General features: G+C 22.7%; 2 protein-coding genes across 3 annotated transcripts in view; one reads left to right on the top strand and one right to left on the bottom strand.

The window, feature by feature from the left end:
- The window catches only part of LOC129612420 (uncharacterized), a 64,159-nt gene extending 54,368 nt beyond the window's left edge, over nucleotides 1-9,791 (bottom strand). Inside the window, exons 1-2 of the mRNA XM_055526007.1 lie at nucleotides 9,776-9,791; nucleotides 5,775-5,801 (exon numbers count right to left, since the gene is read on the bottom strand). Coding sequence (XP_055381982.1) covers nucleotides 5,775-5,801; nucleotides 9,776-9,791 — 43 coding nt within the window. The remainder of the gene's footprint in view (nucleotides 1-5,774; nucleotides 5,802-9,775) is intronic.
- Nucleotides 1-23,732, top strand: part of LOC129608907 (uncharacterized) — an 87,700-nt gene that overhangs the window by 30,137 nt on the left and 33,831 nt on the right. Inside the window, exon 1 of one of the 2 annotated variants that reach the window (XM_055520707.1) lies at nucleotides 16,290-16,331. The exons of the other annotated variant lie outside the window; for it this stretch is intronic. The gene's annotated coding sequence lies outside the window, so the exon portion shown is untranslated. Of the gene's footprint in view, nucleotides 1-16,289; nucleotides 16,332-23,732 lie in introns of those variants that run through there. 2 annotated transcript variants of the gene reach the window in all.

The following is a 23,732-nucleotide window of genomic DNA, read 5'->3' as shown; positions in this document are numbered from 1 at the left end:
AATTATAGTTATCCAAGGAGATTTAAAATTAGTAAAAAACTACAACTAAAAAGTAAAAAAAAAACGAGTTAAACAAATAATAAACTTAATTTTATATAAAGTAATTAGTTAAAGAATAATTATAAACTTTTAATTAAATTAATTTTTAAAAGAATTGGTTGATCTTTTGATGTGACGGAAGTGATATGCGAGTTTATAATGTTAAGTGAAAGATAAAACAAAGAGAAAAAACCCATTAATTAACTAATAGTTTAAATTTACTTTTAATAGCTTTGTGCAGACATTTTTAATCTTAGAATGGGTTAGGTCATGCGAATGACTAATAAAAATGAGTTTTTAAGACATTTTTTTTTTCTAATTTTATGTTTAAGTTCGAAACAATTAAGGAAATTACTTTATTATGAAAAATGTTAAAGTATACTTAGAACAAGGAAAACCAACTTTTATGACATTAATAATTCAACAATTTTAACCATTGTAAGTTCTCAAACAAAATTTGTTTTTAATTTGGTAACAAACAAATGAAAATGAATTAAAATCAGTAATGTGTTTAAAAAAAACAAAAAATATAATGTGATTTCCGAACTTGGGAAGCGTTTCTCATACACAATTTGAGAAAGTTAAAAAATTATCAGTAATACTCAATATTTTGCAATTGAATTTCGTATGACTGGAAAAATATTGGAAACATTTATTTCCATAAACATCGTATAAGTTTCTTGCAAACATAGGCATCAAGTGTCCCATTTTGAATTAGTTGAGTAGCATTACTGATTTTATAAATTTACAATTTAATTGAGTTACTTGTTCTTGTTCCACACATTTGTTTGAAAAAATTTTATATTCATTTAAATTTGAAACATTTTTTCTTAATACTTTATCGATTTAGTTTTAAACAAAACTAGATTTACTACATACAAGAGTACTTCAATCACAGTGCATCTAATAGTATTATTGCATATAGTACTTAAGATAAATTTATACATTTATGTCTCCGTATAGTCATCATTTGATTATTTAAAAACTATGACTCTATTTCTATATGACGCTTAATCAATGGTATAAAAATAAATGTAAAAATTAAATAGTAGAGGTGGCAAGGTCAAGTCAACTTTTAATGTGAATATTTTCTTTATTTTTTCCTTTTGTATAATTTCTTGTTCATATTTCTTGCATATTTTTATAGCCAACAAGATTTCTTAGGAGCCAGATTCTTATATCGATGAAATTGTATATAAACTGGTATATAATTTTATAATTTACCCGTAAAATCTACTATACGTATACAAACATTCATATCTTTTGTTTGTTTCATTATTGATAAATTTTTTAAAAATAATAATGATATTATGGGTATAAGCTAAAGTTAAAAACATTATATTGACCATTCATTATCAATTACAATTATAAAAACAAAAAGAAGAGAATAACATAAAAATTATTTTTAACAAAAATATACATTTAAGTAAGCAAAAAGAGAAATGTTTTTACATAGCAGCACCATTATTGTAATAATACATTTACCTTAAATTTATGTACATGTACCAACTGTATGTATACATATGTTATATTCATTATAATATATTATACATTTTATATTGTAATCAACAGCTTAATTATTATATTACAGTTAAAGCCCCATATATTATATTCACCGGTATAGTGATGTCACCTTCAATTTGTCTAGATTCTTATCGCCCTTGAAATAAGTGATTTTTTCAAAAAAACGGCATCATTACTGGGACAGTCCTCATATCCCGTATGTTAACAACAATTTTCTGATCATTTCAATATTGAAATTGCTTCCATTCGCTATTGATTCTTCCAACAAACTTCAAAAAGCATATTATGTCATTATTCAAATCACATATAGGCATGTTAAAAGAGGCTATGCAAATAATAAAATTTTGGAACAAATGGACTAAGTCAATATGATGACCATATTTCTCTTGCCCTTGAGCGGTCACTTATTGATGTTTTACTGTATTTACATACGGCTAATTTATATATGTGTACATTATTAGTTTTATGCATACATATAGACGCATAATAATAATAATAATGATAATAAAATACCATTATTAGGGTATGAGAGAACAAAGTAACATTCTTTTGTACATTACAAAATATGCATATACATTTATTATAGTGCGACCCTAACAATATCAAAAATGGATCTGTACAGTATCCGTTTTCATCATAGTATACAATATTATAGTAATGACATATCTACATACATTCGTATTTACGTAATATATGTATATAAATTTTTTTTAATCTTAATGGTCACCCGATGGGTTTTATGTTACGTTACAGAGGATTCATTTTGTCATTTATTTCGAATATTTTGTTTGTTTGTTTTGTTTTTTTGTGGTACCCACATTATTATAGGGTATAGGTAAAATGTTTGCTTTTAATAAAAAAATATTGTATGTATAATTTAGGCATATATTTATATATTAATTCATTGACGTAAATTTACGTATGTTCAGACATACTGGCATACATTCATGCATATATGTGAACGGTATATGAAGCTTATGTGATCGGAATATACAAAAATTGGTTTACACTGCTAAAATAGCAAATTACTTGCAGTCACGTTACAGACGTGAACCTTGAAATATACCGGTAATTTCATGACAGGGATTAAAATCGTATACTGTTCGATTTTATTTTTCTCCTTTGATTTTTTTTGTTTATTTTGTTGTATTTCCCTTTATTTCTGTTGTTTGTTAATTTTTTGTTTTTTGTTTAAGGTAAATTTTATGTATTTTTTTTTCATGTTGTAATTTTTTTTCGGGTTTTCTTTTTCTACTTTTATTTTTATTTATTTTGATTTTGTGTATAGAGCTTTGTGGTAGTTCTTTATAATTTAGGTGACTGCCTCTTAGTTTTTTCTGCTTTTGTTTTAACTGTTATTGTTTTCTATATGACGTACAAACATTTTATACATAAATACAATATGCCTGAATATATTAATGTGTATATATTTGTGTATTGTATAGTTATATAAAAAGGTAGGTTTTCTGTAATTGTAATTGGTATTTAGGATACGAAATTGTAGACAATTGTGAATTAAAAATAACACAAACAACAAAAAAAGCAATAGCAACTATAATAAGAAAATGAAGAGAATGTTTTTTTTGTTATATTTGTTATTTTGTATTCATTTTGTTGGGTGATGAAGGGTGGTTTATTTGATTTCAGAATTTCACACAGGCATATTAACCCATGTATTTGTGTGTGTATATTGTTATATAATATGAGCCAAATATGCTTATACGTTATGTTTACAAGAACATCTTATGTTGGGTATATTGGGTGTAACCTACAAAACTGTTCTATAATTTTTTATTAAATAATTTTTTCTCTACTTCTATTCTTGTTCGGTTTTCTTGTTCTGTTATTTTGGCTTTTGTAAAGGATTTTTCTTTTTATTTAATATATAATTATTTGAATTTGTATGTATTTGATGGTTTTGTAGGTAACATTAATAAATAGGAAAGTATAAGTAAAATTATTTAAATAGTTTTTAGTTTTTCTGTTTTTGTTTTGTATTTTTTTCTAAGTTTTATGTTACAGTTTTTCATGTTATATTAAAGCGGTAGAAGAAAAATTTTAAAGAAGGTTATTATTAAAGTTCACAGAAAGAAATTGCAAAAAAAAAAAAAAGTGAGAGAAAAATATTGTAAAACTTAAAGTTTTGAAGTAAACAACTAATTTATGTTTTTCACATTTCTATTTTTCATTTGCCATTTTCGTTCATTTAAATACGGCGGGGTATATAAAAAATTTACAAGTTTTGTTATAAGTTATACATAAATAGATGTAAAGTGTATATTTATATAAAATTTTATGTGAAGAAAATGAGAAAAAAAGGAAAAACTAATTTATAAACTTAAAGAGAGTATTAATTTTACGGTTTTATGTTTACCATTAATTCGATTTCATGTAGAGATTTTTTGATTAACATGAAAATATAGCATTATTCATTATAATTTGAAGTTTATAAACTTTTATAAACTTTTATACTAGAGAATATCTAATTTTTAGTACTCAATCTGCTTTTGGCACAGCAATATTGATAAGAAGTGCTTCTTAATAGTTTTCATCCATTCGTTTGTCTCTGTGCGAGTTTTACAATTTCTCTTCTTTGAAATGAAATTAGAGATAGAAAGTTAAAATTTAATACGCAAGTAGATCTGTACTAAAAACTAAATTCTCTAGATAAAAATTTTGATTTATTTCTCCCGCTCTTAAGGGTTTTTATACTCTTCAAATTCCTTAAATTTTCATCTTTTGAGAATTTACTGTAGCAGACGCTGTGGCGATTTTTTTTTTAAAACTTTTGATTGTTTACGTTTTTCTCTTTATAAGTGAGTTGTAGGAATTTAAAATTTTGACAGTTCTAAACCTGACAAATAATTTATATTGTTAGAGCAAAATTTTTTCCTAACCCCTTTTTTCATTCAAACTATCAACACTGGAAATTAGAAAAATTTCAATTTTTCGGCAACTTATATTTCCGAAGTTCGTGCTTTTAAAATTTTAAAAATGCAAAAAGTTAACAGTAAATGTCTCGCTCGCTATCAAAAAGTATAATAAATTATGTTATTTCATTTTATTAACCTCCAATTTGATGATTATATTCTAGGTTTTTTCTTTTATTTCTTGTGCTTTCCCCAAAAAGTATGCAATCTTTTTTTATTGTATCAAATCATTTAAGACTTTGTGCAACTAGCTGCATTGGATATTTTGAGCAGCAGAATGCTTTCAGTTTAGAGGGGAACGTGCTATTTAATAAAACAATGATCCGAATGTATTTTTTGAATTTTTTTTAAAAAGGTGGTGGTTTTTATGCCCATACGAACGTATGTTCGAAGAGTATACTAAATTTGCCTTACCATTTGCAATGCTAAGAAATGGTGGTTTAAAATATTCACTGAAGTATATGTTTTTGATCAGCGTGGAATTCCGAGTCGATTTAGCTTTGTTCGTCTGTCTGTTCGTTTGTGCGTCCGTCCGTCCGTTCGCCCCAATGAAAACTTAAAAACCAATTGAGCTAAGTTTACCAAATTTTCATAAATGATTTACCATAGTAAAAACCAGAATCATATTTAAATTGGTTATGATCGTGGTACTGGTTCGAGTACTTGCCATACAACTTCAAAATTTATTTGGATATATCTCAGAAGTTATAAAAGGTGTAGTATTGAAATTTCACAAAAACGAATATTTTAGTAGGACCAATGAGTTTGATAAAAGTCGTTGAAATTGTTTGGCTCTTTCTAGTACCTGCCATGCAACTCCAAAGGTTATTTGGCATTATTTCAGAAACTATTGGAATTATAATATAGAAATGCCATGAAAACAAATGTATTGCTATAGCTGTTATGTGTGATAAAAATCGTTGAAATTTCTTGACTCCCTGTTTTTGAAATTTTTATTCGCCTATACTACAATTAAAATATATATAAGGGAATACATTTCAGGTGTGAAAAAATGATACATAAAATGATACATTTCTTCACGTTAGTGTTATTTTTGAAGGCTAAATTAATATTTTTAGGTATTTTATTTGTGTAAAATACGGTGTACCATTTTTTTAACTATGTCAACCATAATTCAAAATAGCTACCTAAAAAATTTATTTTAAAGTTTTCACATTTAAAAAAAAAATGTGTTTATATTTAGAATTTTGTTGTCATAAGGAACCCGACATTTTTAAAATATCATTTGCTAAAAATTAATTTGAATATTTTAAAACTTACTCCTAAATTTCTTATTGATGATTGGATCTTACCTGAAATTAAAGAAAATGAGAAATTGAAAATTAAATACTTCAATAAACAAAAAATATTAAAAAACATTATAAAAATTATCACTAATATTTTGCTATTCAAATTAAATAAAAATGAAAGTTAAACTCTTACAAGTGGTTTTCCTTAGTAGTAATTTTGTATGTTAGTGTTTATGTATACAGAAAAACAGAAATTGCCATTGATGTCACGCAAATATTTGTTACAAGAAAATTTTTAATGGCATAAATTTCTTTAATTTTTTTATTTTCTAGTTTCATTTAATTTTTTATCAAATAATTCAATAAATTAATACAAATTGTTAAAATTTTGTTACAATTTTATATGTTTAGTTGTATGGAAGTTGTATGAAATTTTTCAAAGGACTTGAAATTTTTTAATGAAATGTGAAAGTTGTTTTTAGAAGTAAAATATGAAAATTTGTGAGGACTGTCTCAATTTAAAAATTTGCTTATTGTCCTTAAGAATTGTCGAATATAAGTTCATTTAAACTGATGATAAAAAATTAATTATTTTGTCGTTACATAAACCAAATCACTTGAATACAGCTCCCATTTTTTCACTTGAATATTTTTTATTGATTTCCTATTATATTTAATTGTATATGAAAAGTTTCTATATCAATTCAAAACTTTTGTAATGATTTCTACAAATCGAATTACTAAATAATTTATAATAAGATAAATAAAAAAATAATGTCGAAGGAGTTTTGAGAAACTTTACCGAAACTATAAGAATGATTTTTCATATAAGTTTACAACTACATCTTCATAATACTCGTATTATATGTATTATAAAATATTATATATGTTTGCATATATTCTCACTACAACTACACTCACACATTCATGTATATATGGCTTAATATAAAAGTTTCTCAAGAGACAATAAAATTAATTTTAACTAGGAAAATTCAAATTAAATTCTTGAGTAAATTTCGATTTTCATATGTAATATTCCTAAGAAATTCTTAATTAAATTTATTAGGAAAACGTTTCACAATCTTTATACATTTTTTGCTTATTAATTTTATAATATTTAATTATAATTCATATCAGGTAGAATTTGGAATTATATATAATTTTCATATTATATAATGTTTAATTAAGGATATTTTATAAAATTTAATTTAAATAAGTTGAAAAATTACATAGCAATAATGAAATAATAACGAATAAATTGAAATTGAAAACTAATTAAAGTTAGAAGAATACAAAGCTTAGAAGTAGCTATCCACATAAAAATATTTTAGTTTTGATAAGTTATGCGCCCAAATTCAAATCATGGATGCAAATTTAAAAAAAAAAAGCACATTATGTATTAATGAATAGTCTTGAGTTATTTAGGTTTTTTTTGTATATAACAAAGTCATTAAAGCTCCTCTATTAAGTGCAATATTTTCACTAATAAATTTGCTATATTTATAGTCTACGCATTTAATTTAATAAAATTGTAAGTTTCACATATATTCCTTTAATTCCATGTACATAATATTTTTGTAAGTTCAAATTTCTAATATAACAAAAATGTATTGATATAAGTAATATTTTAATAAGTAACTTCCTTCTTGTGACATATAAGATAAAAGCCTTACGTTTCATTGATATCTTTTCGTATGGATATAAATAAAATTGTATATATGTATGCATTTTATAACGGATCATGAAAAAATTCCTATATATTGAAATATCACAAGTCATTATTACTTAGTAATGATTATATTTAAGTGAAAAATCATATATGAGATTCTCAAGAGAGAGGAAAAAACTTTTTCTTTTATTATTATTAATTTTGTAATTTATCATAATCACGTCTTTCGTCACATTATTTGTTAATTTATCTATAGTACTTTTAATGAATTGAATATTAATTTTTTATTATTATTATTTGTTATTTTATTCATTCATTTCAGATTATTATCACTCAATTATTTCCTTTCCGTTTTGTTTTCTTTTTGCTTGTTTTTCTTTTTTATTCACTCTCTTTCTCTTCTTAATTATTATATTACTATGTTCTCAGTCAATAAAAATAATTCTGTGATAAGAATCTCCTAATTCATATTTGATTTACAAGAGACATTTAATTTGTCAACTGTGACATTACACTTTCACAGGAAATAAGTTAGTTTTCTTTCACTTGTACATTTTAAGGGGCGTATAGATAGTGTGAATCATATATTCCCGGCAGAAGAGTACCTATAAATATCTTTCATTTATTGCATTTAAATTTTTGTTCGTAACTGTATTAGGTTAAAATAATTTTTTTGTTACCAAATTGACAGTATTCTCAATTCTTAAGGAAAAATAAGTGGTTGAAATGGAACGAATGAATTTTAAGGCTTGAGCTTATCAAGAGTTTTTGGACTCGATTTATAAAAAAAAATAAAAGAAAAGAATAACAGTAAAAAGAAATTTCTAAAGGGAATACCAATTTTAAATTGACATTTGTTTTGATAAGAAATACTTAAAATGACAATCTGTCAGTGTAGTTACCAGTAAATAAAAGTTTTCTATTTCATAAATTTGCTAAAATTTGTTTTAACCAGGTATACATAAATTTTAAAATTATAAATTATGTGTTTGTTGATAACTATTGATTAAATATTAAAATATTTAAAAATTTATGATAAATTTTTTGGAAAAATCTAACTGCATCAAAAAATTTCAATCCTTCTCATTAAATTTCATTGCTGTTCTTATATATCTTGGCTCTCCCATATCAAATACTATTCGTTAATTTTGAATTCAGAATTTAAAATTAGAGTTTAAATATGAGATTAAAAATTAATTTGATAGTATGACAGACAAGTAGACGGATACAATTTTACTACATATAGTTTTCGACATTTTCTTATTTTTTTTCTCTTTTTGTTTTTCCTTGTTTTATTGGAAATGCGTCAATTAATATCATGTCAATTATGTTACTTATTGAATACCGTTAAAATATGTGTACTTATAACAGTAAACATAGCTATTAAAACATAACGTATGTGTGTGCTAATATATGAATATGTATGGAATACGTATAGATTGTGTTTAAGTAATATGAAACATATTACTTATATGAGTAAAGACCGGAAGTAAAATAAAATTCTATGAATTTTACTCCTTCTATAAAAAGGAGTAAAATAAATTAAATTTTTGCTTTTATCAACATTCTAGAATTTTTTTCATCAAAAGGGAAAAGTATAAGTATTGAAACATATAATGTATGTACTATTCTACGTTATAATATATTGTATATGTATCGTATTTTCAACCATTATCCTTGTAAACGACAACTAATTAGAAATATAAAGTATACAAAGTATTTGATAAATGAAAACGGTATCTTATCGATCTTATAAGCTAATATGATTGAAATTTATTAAATACCTTATAATTAGTTGATATTATAATTCTGAATCCAAGTGCTTTAATTAAATTTAAAAAAATTACAAGTTATTATACATTTTATTTTAATGTATGAAAATTTTAAATATAATCTAGAATTTTGTAATTAAAAAGCATTCAAGAAATATTTCAGAAAAGTAAACGTAACAAGCTTTTTCGAAAAATCAAATTTACATTGGCTTTAGATGATTGAAGAATATCCTTTGAAGGTGTTGTTTTACTATGTAAAAATGTGTTAACCTGCACAATTTAAAATACAACAAATTCATATAATTTAGTTTTTACTAACACTAAAATAGAAGAAAAAAGAAATTATTAAATTGGAAAGCATTAAATTGGAGCAAAATTAACATGTAAATTTTCACAATTGCCACAAATAATCGAACACAAAAAAAATAATATCAATCTTCGTACACACACTAAACTAAAGAATTTTATTAGAATTTAATTAATAGCATGTGTTATTTTAAACGAAAAAATTGTATTGTCAGAATGTCTTAAAATTTTTATAATATCAAAGTGTATAATATATAATTAAGAAAGAGAATTCATTAATATTACCCCCAAGAAACTCCATTTTCGTTATATACAAAACTACATACTTAGAAGTCAAATTATGTATGAACATACAAGTGATTCCAATTTTTAAATGAGTAGAAGGATTGATAAAACAATCGATCATCCAATATATAGGATTACTTACCCTATATATTCTTATACATAATATAGACAAAGTGTTTAAATAGAAAAAAGGATATTTATATAACATAAAGTGTATATAAATATTTATTTTCTCTATATATGTACTTTTTATGTATCTTTCGTAATTACACATGCATAAAATCAATAACGGAAGTTATTAGTCATTAGAACACATCATCATATTTTTAATGTGTGTACCTTACTTATATACATAAAATATAGTTTTCCATTCTTTATATTTACAATCATACTATAAGTATAATAATTTTAAATATATATTGAAATTACGTGTGTATTTATTTAGATATGTATATGTGATTAAAAGCAATTCAATACCAGATACATCACCATCAATTTCCTGTTCAAAATATATTTTATATTGTTTTAGTTTATTTAACATTAAAAGTACATACATAATATACACAAGTTCAGGTATGTATATGGCTTCATATATAAGCACCTACATGTTAGAATCAAAATATCCTTTATAATTAAATACACTTGTTCATAATAATGTTCACTTGTATAAACATAATGTGTTTTAAAATATGATTTGTAAGGAGAAAGAGAGAGCAAGAGTGAGAGCATAAAAAAATTTTAATGTATCTTTTTGCGGATGAAAAGTTTTTTTTTGCCAATAAGTCTCTAAATATAATTTTCTAGCATTTTCTAACTATTCATGTATTTACATTAAATTGATTTTCTCTTTATTTATGAATAAAATTTGAAAGTTTGAATTGTATGTAGATATGTTTTATATTGGTTCAGTATTGTGTAAAATGTATGTACTTATGTGTTTAATATGTTTAATATGTAATAGGGAAATTTTAAATGTGCATATAGGATGGATCAGCAATAAAACAATCATTTACCTTCTAAGTTAATTTTCAACCTATTCCCAATTCTAGCATTTAGTCACTTTTTTAAGGTGTTTTGGTGTTTTAAGGCATTTAAGTGTTATGAATGCAATTATGAATGATACTGAACAACAATAAATTTAAATAATGCAGTAAATAATTCTGATACCCGGCCTTCTTTAACCTTCAGATAAAAACGCGCAAAAATCTATGATATCTTCAATTCCTGAAGATCTGATTTCTTACGAAAACAATATTCCCAAGAAAATTCAATTTTTTTTTTGGGGAATTTTATTTCAATGCCATTTTTCATTTTAATGGCCAGCAAATTTAACAGAACCTTTTAATTCTATTTCCCCTAAAGTAAAATGTATTTTTACGTTTTCATGCCATAACTAGTTCGAAAAATTTTCAATTGAGGGCTCTGAAATTTTCTCTTGGAGCCAAAGCTTTGTGAAAAATTCTAGAAATCTTTGTATATCGGAAATCGTAGAGTCTTAGCTTGCTTGACACCTACTTCTTTACTTGTATTCTTTACGGAATCACCCTGTGTGAATAAAAAAAGTATACTATATCACTCTAATTGGAAATTGTGAATACCTAAATAATTTAACAGAGTGAAATTTTTTGGTCAATCATTACTAATTGAGTTCGATTTTAGAAAAAATTACCTATACTTATTTAACGTACATAATATACATACACATATGTGTGTACCTAATCAGTATTTTAAAATAAATGGGTATTTGTAATTTATATACACGATAAGTATACTAAACATTAATAAATTTAAAATTCAAATTTCAATAGAACTTAAACTGAAATTACCATTTAATACAATACTAATTTTAGATGTTAGTTTAGTTTTTGTTGTTCTTTACCTTATTTTTTTGTAAATGCTCTTACTATGAATTTTATATTTTTGTTGAATGATAGTTTTCAAGTATTTAAACTTAATATTCAAATGTTGATAGTATCAAGTACTTTTGCATTTGAAAAGCGGAAGAAATTTTTGTAATCAAGAAAAAAATTCCATATGTGAAGGCTTACTGATTTTATTTATTTATTTTTTTTATAGGAAAAATTTTATTAATCCTTCTATGAAATTTTATTTTAAATGAATGAAAAATATTTTATGTTTTCCATTTGGAATATCCTTTTTTAGATTGTTCAATTTGAATACTACTTATAAAGAATTATTTTGAAGCAATACGAGTGTATTGGTCCTGTGCATATGTTTTAGATTTTTTTTCGCTCTTGTTTAATATTTTATGAATTTTGTATTCATTGCTTTATGTACAAAAGCTTTCCGGTTCTTTTTTTGACAAAAATATATTAGAATTTTATTGTTGGGAGAAGAGAACTTTTGCCCTGGGATTTAATTTTTTTTAATAAAATATGAAAAAATTTGAAATTTTTCTCGTTTATATTATACTTTTAGTCATTGTTATTTGTTTCGATGTATTGTTTATTGAGAAGGCAACAGTTATTATCCATGCATATATACATATCCATTATATTTTAAACCAATTTTCAATTGTCAACGAGAAAAGACAAAATTAACTGTGTTAACTCAGCAACATTCATTCTGAAATCTTTGGATAGTTGTTTGATAGTTGTGTGGATTCACTTCTAATATTTTCTTTCGAGTTGTGGCTCCATTATTACACTTCACGGCGTGAAATCGGACTTGTAGTTCGCATTTTTTGGTAATTTCTAATCTTACAGTTTCTACGATATGACTAAATTATTTTTTAAGTTGTATGTCAATTCTACTTGGAAGGCAGCTTATTAAATTTGGTCAGACTAAATCAATTCAACACAATTAAATTAAAATTCATTGTGTAAAAGCTTTAAAATTACTGTTACGTAATTGTAAAGAATATACTTATATTATACAATCTGTTGAAATGTTTAACCCTGCTGAAATAGTATTATCGATGTATTTTCAAATGTTAAATCATATACTCAAATTGTCGTTTTATAATTGACATTTTGTTTATGAATTGTTAATTTTTCCGTTTCCTGTTCTGTTCTTGTCTTATTCGTAGGTAGAACACACATGAGTTAAACAAAAATAGAAATTTAAGGTATATCAAATATTAGCAAATATATCGACAATATTATTTCAGGTATGATTGAACATTTCAATATTACCAAAGACCAATACTTTTCTTTTCAAAACGAGCTTATTAATTTCTCAATCTCTTTTTCCATTCACATATTAAATTGACACTGTTTTTGTATCTTTTATTTGACATTTCGCTATTTCGAGCTTATATTTGATATCTGAAATGACTTTAACTGAGCTATAATTTTATATTACCATAATGAATTTGTTATATTGAATTCAATATATGATATAATTATTTAAAATAATATGTTATATGGAAAACCATAATCTGCAAAACATTTTTATAAATTTTCTAACAAATTACAGGTTTTTATAATTACATAATAACATTCATTACTCTTTTTAAATTTAATAAACCTAAATTTTTTCTTAAAATAATATTTATTGAATTACATATTGTATAGAATTCAATTGCATACAATTTTTCAATAATAATATTTAATTTACTAAACCCTTTAATTTTTATACTTAAATTTATAACTGGAATTATTAGTTTTTATTTTTATTTTACTAACATATTTAATCGCTCTATTTTGAATCTAAGCTACAAAATTTTACTTAATCGTCAATAATTATATAATAAGAAATTTAATAAATATGTATATAATTTAAAGGAAAACTATACCCTTAAATACTCAAGACATTAAAAATAAAGAATTGCTTTCTTGAAAATCATTACGTGTTTGTTAATCTTTCAAAATTACATAGCATTCTTATATACATGACGTGTTTTTAAGTTGTAATTGCATTTATGTACCATTTAACAAAAAAAAACTACATTGAACTATTTTGTATGTATAAAATCAAATATAATTTAAAACTGTTATATGTACTGTTATACATAAATGTGTATATGTGTTTGTATTATGTTAAAAAATATATGCTTCAATTATTCTTCCATTTAAAATAAAATTCACGTTGGATTTTAATTTTTTTTTCTGTTTTTCAACTTGTTTGTTGATTTGATAGCAACAATTTTAACATATAAAAAAGGACTTGGTTTTTCAAATAAAGGAAAAAAAAATCAAAAACATTTATTCAGGTACCTGCTACATGTTTTACATAAAATACGTTTTTTTATATTTTATTTTATTGTATATAAGTATGTTTAATGTTACAGGTACTCATCATCATAATTTATATTTTGTAAATTTAAATACACACATACCTACTTAATAATATTGTATATACGAGTAAGTAAAAATGTAATGTGTTGAATTTCATGTTATATTGTTGAATATTGTTCGTTACTCATATACATATTTTACTGTTATATGAGTATACATAAAATTTTTGTTGAATTATTTTCGAAATTTAAAATAAATTCATAGAAATAAGAAAAATGTATGGATGTACAAAATATAAAACTAATGAAAACCAATTGTGAGTGGTGTTGCCATTTGACCACATTAAAATATACACAATATGCTTTTGATGCATGTTTGCATTTCAAGCAAAAATAAAACAAAAATATTAAATAATATTTTGAGTTATAAAGAATTTAAAATTTACAAAAATTTAAATTAAATGTCGCATTTAGTGGTATACCCAAAAAATTTCATTTTGTATAGCGATATAAAAAAATACAAAAATTTTATTTTTGCATTGTATAAAATTTGAAATGTTTTGTGTAACCATAAAATAAATAAAAATTATAAAATTTGTATTTTACACTTGATTGAAGTTTGACAAATATAAAAACCCGTAAAATAAAATCATAGTGTATAAAAATCATGATATCTTTTACATACCAATATTATATTTGACCTTATAATTTAATTGCCAAAAAAATCGATTGCATATATTCAAAGTGTAAATTGCTAATTAAGTTCACTTTGATATTTTGATTTCATATATGTATGTATAAAAATTTTATTGATACTTGTGATAAATGAGGTTTGAATATTTTATTTCAAATAAATTTTCAAATGAATTTTATATTCGAATATATCATGGGTTATGCTAAAAATTTTTGGCTAAAAAAACTTCAGTTAAAAGAAGTTGTAATAAATAGTTTTGGCATTTTAATTTGAAATTATTATTATTAGAGCGTCTATTTATTATCTTTGTTAATTTTTGGGTATTGTCAAATATCTAAAAATTTTAAAAATTAGAGTGCTTTTCTATAAATATATCCCAATTATATTTTATTATAGTACAATATATTTGTTTATACGTTACTATTTAAGTTTAATTTTCAGAAATTTTAAGTAGTTTTTTTAAAATTAACTTTTCTACTTATCAAATTGTCTCGTTTGCAGAATTCCTTATACATTTCCAATTTTTACTTGTAATAAAACATATTTATATGAAAGGTATTTCTTTCCTAACATATAATTATTTCAATACCATTTTAATAACATTTATGCTCCAAATTTAATGAAAATGTTTGATCTCAATTTTTTCGGATGCCAACTAAAGTTCGTATAATATATGTTTAATAAAAATGAATATTTTTCTTACAAAGAAAAGCGACTAAGAAATTATTATAATTAAAAAACCTATTAGACTGGTAAGCCTAAATTGTTATTATCAAAAAAGAAAATGAACCCCAATATCAACGTTAGTTATATGAAATGAGTAATATGAGATTGAAAAATGTTTATCGGCAACCATATAGGAAAAAAAAAAAGAATGTGACAAATGGGAAAAGAGATGAAGTAGAATTCTAAACGATATTTTCACAGATTATTATGTTAGGAAAATCGTACATATTGTTACATACTCATTTATATATAAAAACATGTAGATATATATGTACACGTCTGTATATATATTAATATTTGAAATATATAAAAAGAGCCACAGGATGATGAAAATAATATGATGGCATTTTAAATGTCTTTCATTTCTTTCCCTTCCTGCTTTTCATTTCATCTGTTCGTCGTTATTTTTTTTTTACATAAAAATTTTATTCATTGAATCAGATGTGTGTATTGTGTGTGTTTCTTTTAGAGAACCTGCTTGAATTCCGTTCATAGTTGGTATAAGAGAAAAATGATTTTTTCCATTTTATTTTATTTTTTTTTTGCATTCATTTTAAATCATCTTTTATTTTATTTTTTTTTATTTTTTTCTTTTTTTTCATTAGAAAATATTTCGATTATGTTATTTTTTCATGTTTTTGTTTTTTTTTTTCAATCTATTTCCTTTTTTTATTGAATACCACCATCACACTCATTTCATTTCGTTAACTTATCGTCGTCGAAGAGACAATCAATTGACTCAAGTTGAGATTTTAATGTGAAAAGAGAGATTTTCTGATGATTTGTTGAACAGGAATGTTTGGGTGCCTTTTTGCTTTTCTTCTTTGTTTTGCCTTTTATTTATTTTTTTAGAGACATCTTTTCTTCATTATTTAATTTTTCTTTTCTTTTTATTTCTCCCACAGGTATGTAAACTACATTCTTATACATATGTATATGTAAGTATATCGAATAGTGATTAACTTTAATATTTTTTTAATGATATATCGTTGTTTTTTTATTGAAAAGATTGATTCATGAAGTGTCATACATAATTCATTTATTATTTTTTATACATATAATATGTACAATAATATCAAGTAAAAAAATATGTCAAAAATTTTAATTATTTTGTTATACAAGGTGATGAAGGAGATGATGATAAATGATGATAATTACAAATTATTGTTATGTTTAACGCTTAATTCATTTTTTGAATTTCAATTATGTTATATATTTAAATAAACATAATAGATAACACCTACTGACTATACGATCTTTGAGATCTTCAAAGATGAATTTGAGTTTGCTACCATAACTACATATGCTTGTGTTTTGCATTATATAATTTGAATTATGGTTTCTAGTAATTTTAAAACATGAATTCTAAGAAATAAGAATTTATAAGAGACTATTTTTTTTAAATATGCCGCAAATTTTAAATACCAGCTCATTGTACAATATTTATAATAGGAATTCGTAAAAGAGAAAATTTGGGTTTTTCCAATTGGATCGTCATTATTGAATTTGATGTTTCATGTGAACGTGAGATATTAAAAAGAAAACTTTAAAATGAGTATGCAAAATTTTAAATGACGTAAAACAGCTGGCATTCCTGCTATAGGAGAATTACAAATATGAGAATGAAAAAAATAAATTTTTGAATCGTGAATCTATTGAAAATAAATAAATGAACAATAATACAATAAAATTCATTGAATTATCATTTTATTTCAAAAGAAAATTAACCAACGCGATAAAAAAATGATTTTTTATGATGATTGCAAAATAATGTCACTAATTATATGATATTAATTTTTGGCACACTTGTAACAAATTTGGAAAACAACCATGTATTGGTTGTACTTAGTTTGTTTATCCGTGTGTACGTTTTTCTTTTAAAAATAAAAGTTTCGATCTAACTTAAGCCTGTAACGGTAAATTATAGAATGTCTGAAATTTTAACTTAGCTCCTAAGAATTATTAAATGGTTTATTTGAAATTTAATACTTTTGTCTTCTAACTTTAACAAATTTTTGCCAATCAAAAATATCACAATTTTAACTTTATCTTTTTAAATCTGTGAATTATATGGAATAAAAAATAAAGTAACTGCGGTCTTGTCAAAATGTATAGCAGATTACATTATGACCTACTAAAATTCTTAATTTAAATTTTCTTATTTCTAATATAAAATTTTTATATAATTTTTTTCTGGAAATTTAACAAGCAAACCTCAGTGATTGCTCAACTTTTATAGCTATCAAATAAAACTATTAGCTTCATTCACAATTTAATAAATAATTGTTTTGTTACTTTTTGTTCTTAAATTTCGCATTCACCCAGATAAAATACCATAAAATATTTCATGTGTAAACAAATCAATTGCTGGACAAAATGTTTCCTGCGCATACAAGGATTTTATTCATTTGTCCACATACTTATCTACTATCTTGTGCTAAATTAATTTTGGAAGTCATTATTTATAAAAAAATTTTATTTTATTAATTTATTTTTAAAACAATAACAACTATATCATGCTTGGATGAAAATCAACCAAACTCTTCAATAAAAATCACATAAATAACAATTTTTTTTTTTGTTTCATTTTAAAAATATTAAAATTTTTTTAACAAAATGCAAATATTATACACGCATCTATAATTAACTCGTTATTTTTGTTAATCGTTTTATAATTTAATGTAATAATTTATTACTCTATGTATATTTGTATATATGGTATACCACAAAATCAATAGATCGAATAATTTTTATATCATAATTAATAATAATTACAAATATAGTACAAGTAATTGCATATACTTATGTACACATATTTAAAATTTATTAAGGAAATTTTGTTGAAAACATCATAATTATATAGATATATGTATGTATATATATGTATCTACAATAATAATGTTTTCATAATTTTAAAATTTATCTATATATATGTTATTAAATTAAAACATTGTTAGCATTACAAAATGAAAACGCAACATAATATTTTAATTTATGCGGGCATGTTTTCTTTATATTCTTTATTATAAATGGGGATGTGGTTTCCAATAAATTATAATTTAACAAATTATGTATACTATGCAATTTAATAATCTTCATCGTTATCAGAATTTATTGTGTGTATATGTACAAATATATGAAAGGAAATATAAATTATAAATTCAAATAAATTTTTATCTGTTTACAAAATGATTTTTGTTACTAAGGGAAGATTAAAATCCGAAGGACTCGTTATTTAGTACACCCTCTTTATAATATTAGAGGAACCAGTAATAAACCAATTGATTAAGTTTAAAATTAAAAAAATTATTATTGAAATATCAAATTTTATTTAAAATAATTATGACTGAATCAAAAAGGTTTATAAAGTAGCATATTTGCCAAAATTTGATAAGAATTATAATTGGAAAATTATATTTCATAAGAATCATGATCCAATTTTCGTTCTTTTGTTGAATTTTCAAAGGGAGCAATTAAATAAAATTTTGATGAATCGACAAAATAAAATTCTTAAAACATTTCCTGCAGTTTTGGTACTAAGAACAAATTTTAATCAAGCGAAATTTCTTTCAAGCTTAAATTTATATTTGTGTACTGGACTTAAGTTTACTGTTATAAATTTTCTATTTCAGCCAATGAATATTGTTCTTGATAATTAAAAATTCTTTCACATATAGCATTTACATCAAAAATTTCTTTAGTTTAAAAAATAAAAATTGAAACTTTTTGAATTTTCATCAAAAACTTCTGAATTAACTGAGGCACATTACTTGTTGATCAATTTCAATGAGACATACAGTAACTAAACAATGAAAAAATGAAAAAAATAAATTCAATTTAACATTTCGGTCCTATTAGAAATAAATCATAACTTTTTATATTTTTCCTCCTACGGACAAGTTGAGAAATATTTGAATGAATCAAATTTGGATAAGGCTCTACAACACACTATGAAGAATTTGAATGTTTTTTACAAATTTAAGAACTATGAATTTAGCTTGACTTAATTAATTATTGTTCCGCGTAGGCATTTAATTTCGTAATTATTTTAGAATTTTCGAATTTATACACACAAATGTTTAAAAATATCGTCTATTAAGAATGAATGAGAATTCAATTTTAATAAAAATTGTCATCTTTAATTTTATTATATATGTGTGTACTTCTTTTTATTTGTGTTCAATAAAATCAAAAAAAAATCTTAAAATAATTAATTTTTTTCCCCTTTTTCTATATTTAAGTATAAAGTACCTACGTACTTCTATTTTTTTTTAATTTTGATTTCAGAGTCATTCAATTTTGTTCTCTTCATTATAAGTTTTTCTCTTCCCTTTCTCTTGATATTTCTTTTAATATATTGCAATAGATTATGAGTACATTATATACATATGTATACATACATAATATTTATTATTTATTCATTTTCATAATTATGATCAAAAAAGAAAACAAAAAAAGATTTCAATTTGTTTAACATTATTTCGAAGTTTTCGAAATTCAACATTTGGTACAAGCATTTATAAATGATCTTAACAGAAATCCCAATAATAAAAAAAAAATAGAAATATAAAGTTCTTATAATCCTTTATTTATTTCTTTATTTATTTATTTATTCACTTATATAGGTATACATTTATATACGAGTAATATAAAATTGTTTTTGTATTTTCTATTTTTGTACTTCATGAATAAAAAATCACAACGTTATAAAAATATATAAGAATTTTTATATGATGTGTACACTATGCATGGGAGTATTGTATACATATATTTATTGAAATTTATATGAGAAGAAAATTGTAAATATACAAAAGGAAAAAGGGGAATAGAGAAGTAACAAAAAAGTTAATGAAACTTACATAAAGGGAATCACTACAATTCACAATGCTTAACTAAATATCAAATTTTAATTTCGATTGTTTTTGCTCAATATACTTATACTTATTCTGTTTTTATTCTGTATATATATATGCATATTCAATAATATATAAGTGCCTTTTATACATGAAAGTGTGTAGCATCTATATAACAAAATGAATATTTTATATACTTGTATATGTAAATATATTGGGAATTTAATGCTATGATTATATAATTTTTTTGTTATATACAAACAGAATTTATATTTTATCTACTTACAATCTATTAAGTTTTTCAAAATAACATTGAGAATGTATAAAAATAAATCAATTGAAAATCATACGATTCATATGTCACAATTGTATATTATGATTTCCAATTTCAGGATATTTTTCTCTTATATGTATATAAAATTCTTTTTATTTTGGTAACATTATTATTTCTTTATTGGAAATCAAAATATTTTTTATTTTATTATTCTCGATTTGAATTCATAATATTATATTAATTTTATATTAGATATTGGATACTCAACAATGGACATTTACCTTTGCTTTATAGAAAAAAAAATTCTTTTATATAAATTTTTTTAGTTTTTATAAAAATTTTGACTAAGTATACTTTAAAAATTTCATTTTGTTTACTATGAAATGGCAAAGATAGATTTTGTATTGAAATTCTTCAACTTCAATTACTATGCCACATTTTATTCAAGCTATCATTTTAAAACGATAATTTTAAAATGCTAAAATTGGATAAAATAATTTTTGAAATTTGTGAGAAAATTGCCAAGTTTTTAAAGAAATGAATTCATTTAAGTCGATTTCATTTAAGTCGATGTAATTAACTGCGTTAACAATTCCAATTGCATAATAAAGAATATTATTATAGTCAAAAATTTTTATATTTTAAAGCAAATATTTCGAAAATTACGATATTATTGAATGAAATACTAGATTTACTTGACAAGGTTTTTATATGACATCGATATTATTTATTCAGATTAGCCAGGAAATCTTTATAATCTAATATTATAATAAAGAATAAGATTCCATTAAATTTAATTTTAGCTCTTCATAAATTTTTGAAAAATAACTCCACTTTTTTACTGATAATTTTTATAATTTATATACGCTTTCATTACGCTAATTAAATGATTTAATTTAATTATTTTAAATAGGAATATACAAATAATACAAAAATATCAAAAGAGTTAAAATTTAAAAGAGTTTAATGAAAAAATTCCATTCGAAAATGAAGAAAAATCCAAAATCTTTTTTGAATATTTTCGCGTTTTCAAGAAAAGAAAAACGATTTAATTCCATCTGTACCACTACTTTTGTAACAATATTTGTGATGAACACAAAAAAAAAAACAGAAAATAATAATAATCATAACAAAAAAATAAGAAGAATACAAAAAAAAAACATAAAAATCTTTTTCCTTAATTTTCAAAGTAATTTAAGTTTGATTTTGTTTGATAGAGGTTTGCTATAATATATTAGGGATGAATGAAACTTTCATCCTGTTTAATTTGTTTTTTCTTTTCTTTTCTTATATTTATATTTTTAGTTTTTCTTCTCTATTTTCAAATAAACAAAAATATATTGTATGTACGAGTATATAAAGAGTATAAGAAGAAAAATAATTATTGAAATCTTGATTGTAAGGGAAAAGGAATAAAATTTTGTTATACTTTTTTTTTTCAATTTCAATATTATGCATATGTACATATATATGTTTGTATAATACATTTTAATAAAATTTTTTAGATATTTTTATATTTCTTATACAGTTACTTACTTATATATAAAAATAAATTTTTTTTGGTCTTGGTAATGAAAATTTAAGGAATTAATTTTTTTTTCTTTTTCTTTTTTAACTAATTTAATTTCACTGATTGAAGTTTGAGTATTTGGTTATCTGATTTAAAACTTATTTTTTGGGAAGAATTAATTTGTTAAAAAAAAATAATAAATAAATAAATGAATAAATAAGTTTGCCGAAGGACATTTCATTCTTTTTAATTAAAAATTTTTAAAAGTTTTTCAATTTTTCCTGTTTTTTCTTTTCACAAAATATAAATATGTACTAAAATAAATTTAATATTAATTTTCTTTTTTTAATGAAAAGCAAAAAAAAAATTAATTTAACAAATATAAATAAAAAAAAATTATTTGAACTGAAAATCTTTGAGTTTTTTTGTTTAAAATTTTGTACGAAAAAAGAAAATTTAATTAATTTCTTTAATAAATATATAAAAAATTGATTAAATTAAAATTGAAATTATTAAAAAAAAATTGCATATGTTTAGGAGCGCACTTTAAAATAACTAATCAAATTTACATGTTATGTTACATGTGTATTGTTCATTTATTTTCTCATTCATATAATTTATTCTTAAAAATTAATTAACATAATTATAAAACAATGAAATTAAATTATCATTGCGCAAATTTTTGTTTAATTAATTTATTAGATTTTAACTGGTAACGGCGATAAGAAAAGTGCATTAGACTGCTATAGCAGTAAATTCATAAAACTTCATAAATATTATTTGTAATGTTGAATTTGTCGTCCTTAAATAAGGCTTCTATACAATAAATAATTGAGTGTAATAGAAAAATTTTGATAAAATATATTTTAAATCTATATAAAAAGTAAAAATATCATTAAACATATTGAAAATTTTTAGTATTTAACTATTTTTGTATTAAAAATAAAATTAAAAATATCCGATTAAACTTCATGTATTTTTGATTTGTTTTTCTATTGGAGTCGGCGATAAACTCTTTTTATTTGTTTGCGCTAGTAAATTATTTTAACTGCCTCTAAACTTATTAGATTAGATTAGATTTTCGAGGGAACCGTGTAGGGTAGGAGAAACCCCCCTAGCCACCGCAGCCATTTCTGACTTATTGTAGCTTCCCCATGCCCCCGCCTATAATGAACTTAAATTTATTACGAGTAAATCATAAAATTAAGTACAATTTGTTTTCGATTCTCTAAAACCTTCTCATTTAAATAAAAATTTTTATCACTACAAAAATTTTTTAAACATCTTGTTTTGCAACATTTTGTTTCACTTCACAATGCATTTACTGTAAAATTATTATTAATAAGGTTTTTACATGATGTTGTGAACGAATTTCCTCTCAAAGTTTAGAATTAAAAAAAAATACTATATGATACACACTTATGCATATGGTAATATGTGATTATCTCTATTTGTGTATGTGAAATCAATGGAACAAAAAGAATTTACACACAAATTACAATAATTAAGGATAACGTGTCTTTTAAATGTATCCTAAAATTTATTAATTCTTACCACCTACTTACGCATAATGTACATACGCTTTATACATATACACGCAATAACACAAATTTTATATAAATGGACATACGTAAATACATATACATATACGTATATAGTACAAAGAAATAAAGAAAAATTTAATTTAATTTTTAAATAGTGA

This window comes from Condylostylus longicornis, unplaced genomic scaffold (assembly GCF_029603195.1).
Source record: "Condylostylus longicornis isolate FDR11 unplaced genomic scaffold, ASM2960319v2 ptg000004l, whole genome shotgun sequence".
NCBI lineage: Eukaryota > Metazoa > Arthropoda > Insecta > Diptera > Dolichopodidae > Condylostylus > Condylostylus longicornis.
This window is presented reverse-complemented; position numbering and strand designations above follow the sequence as displayed.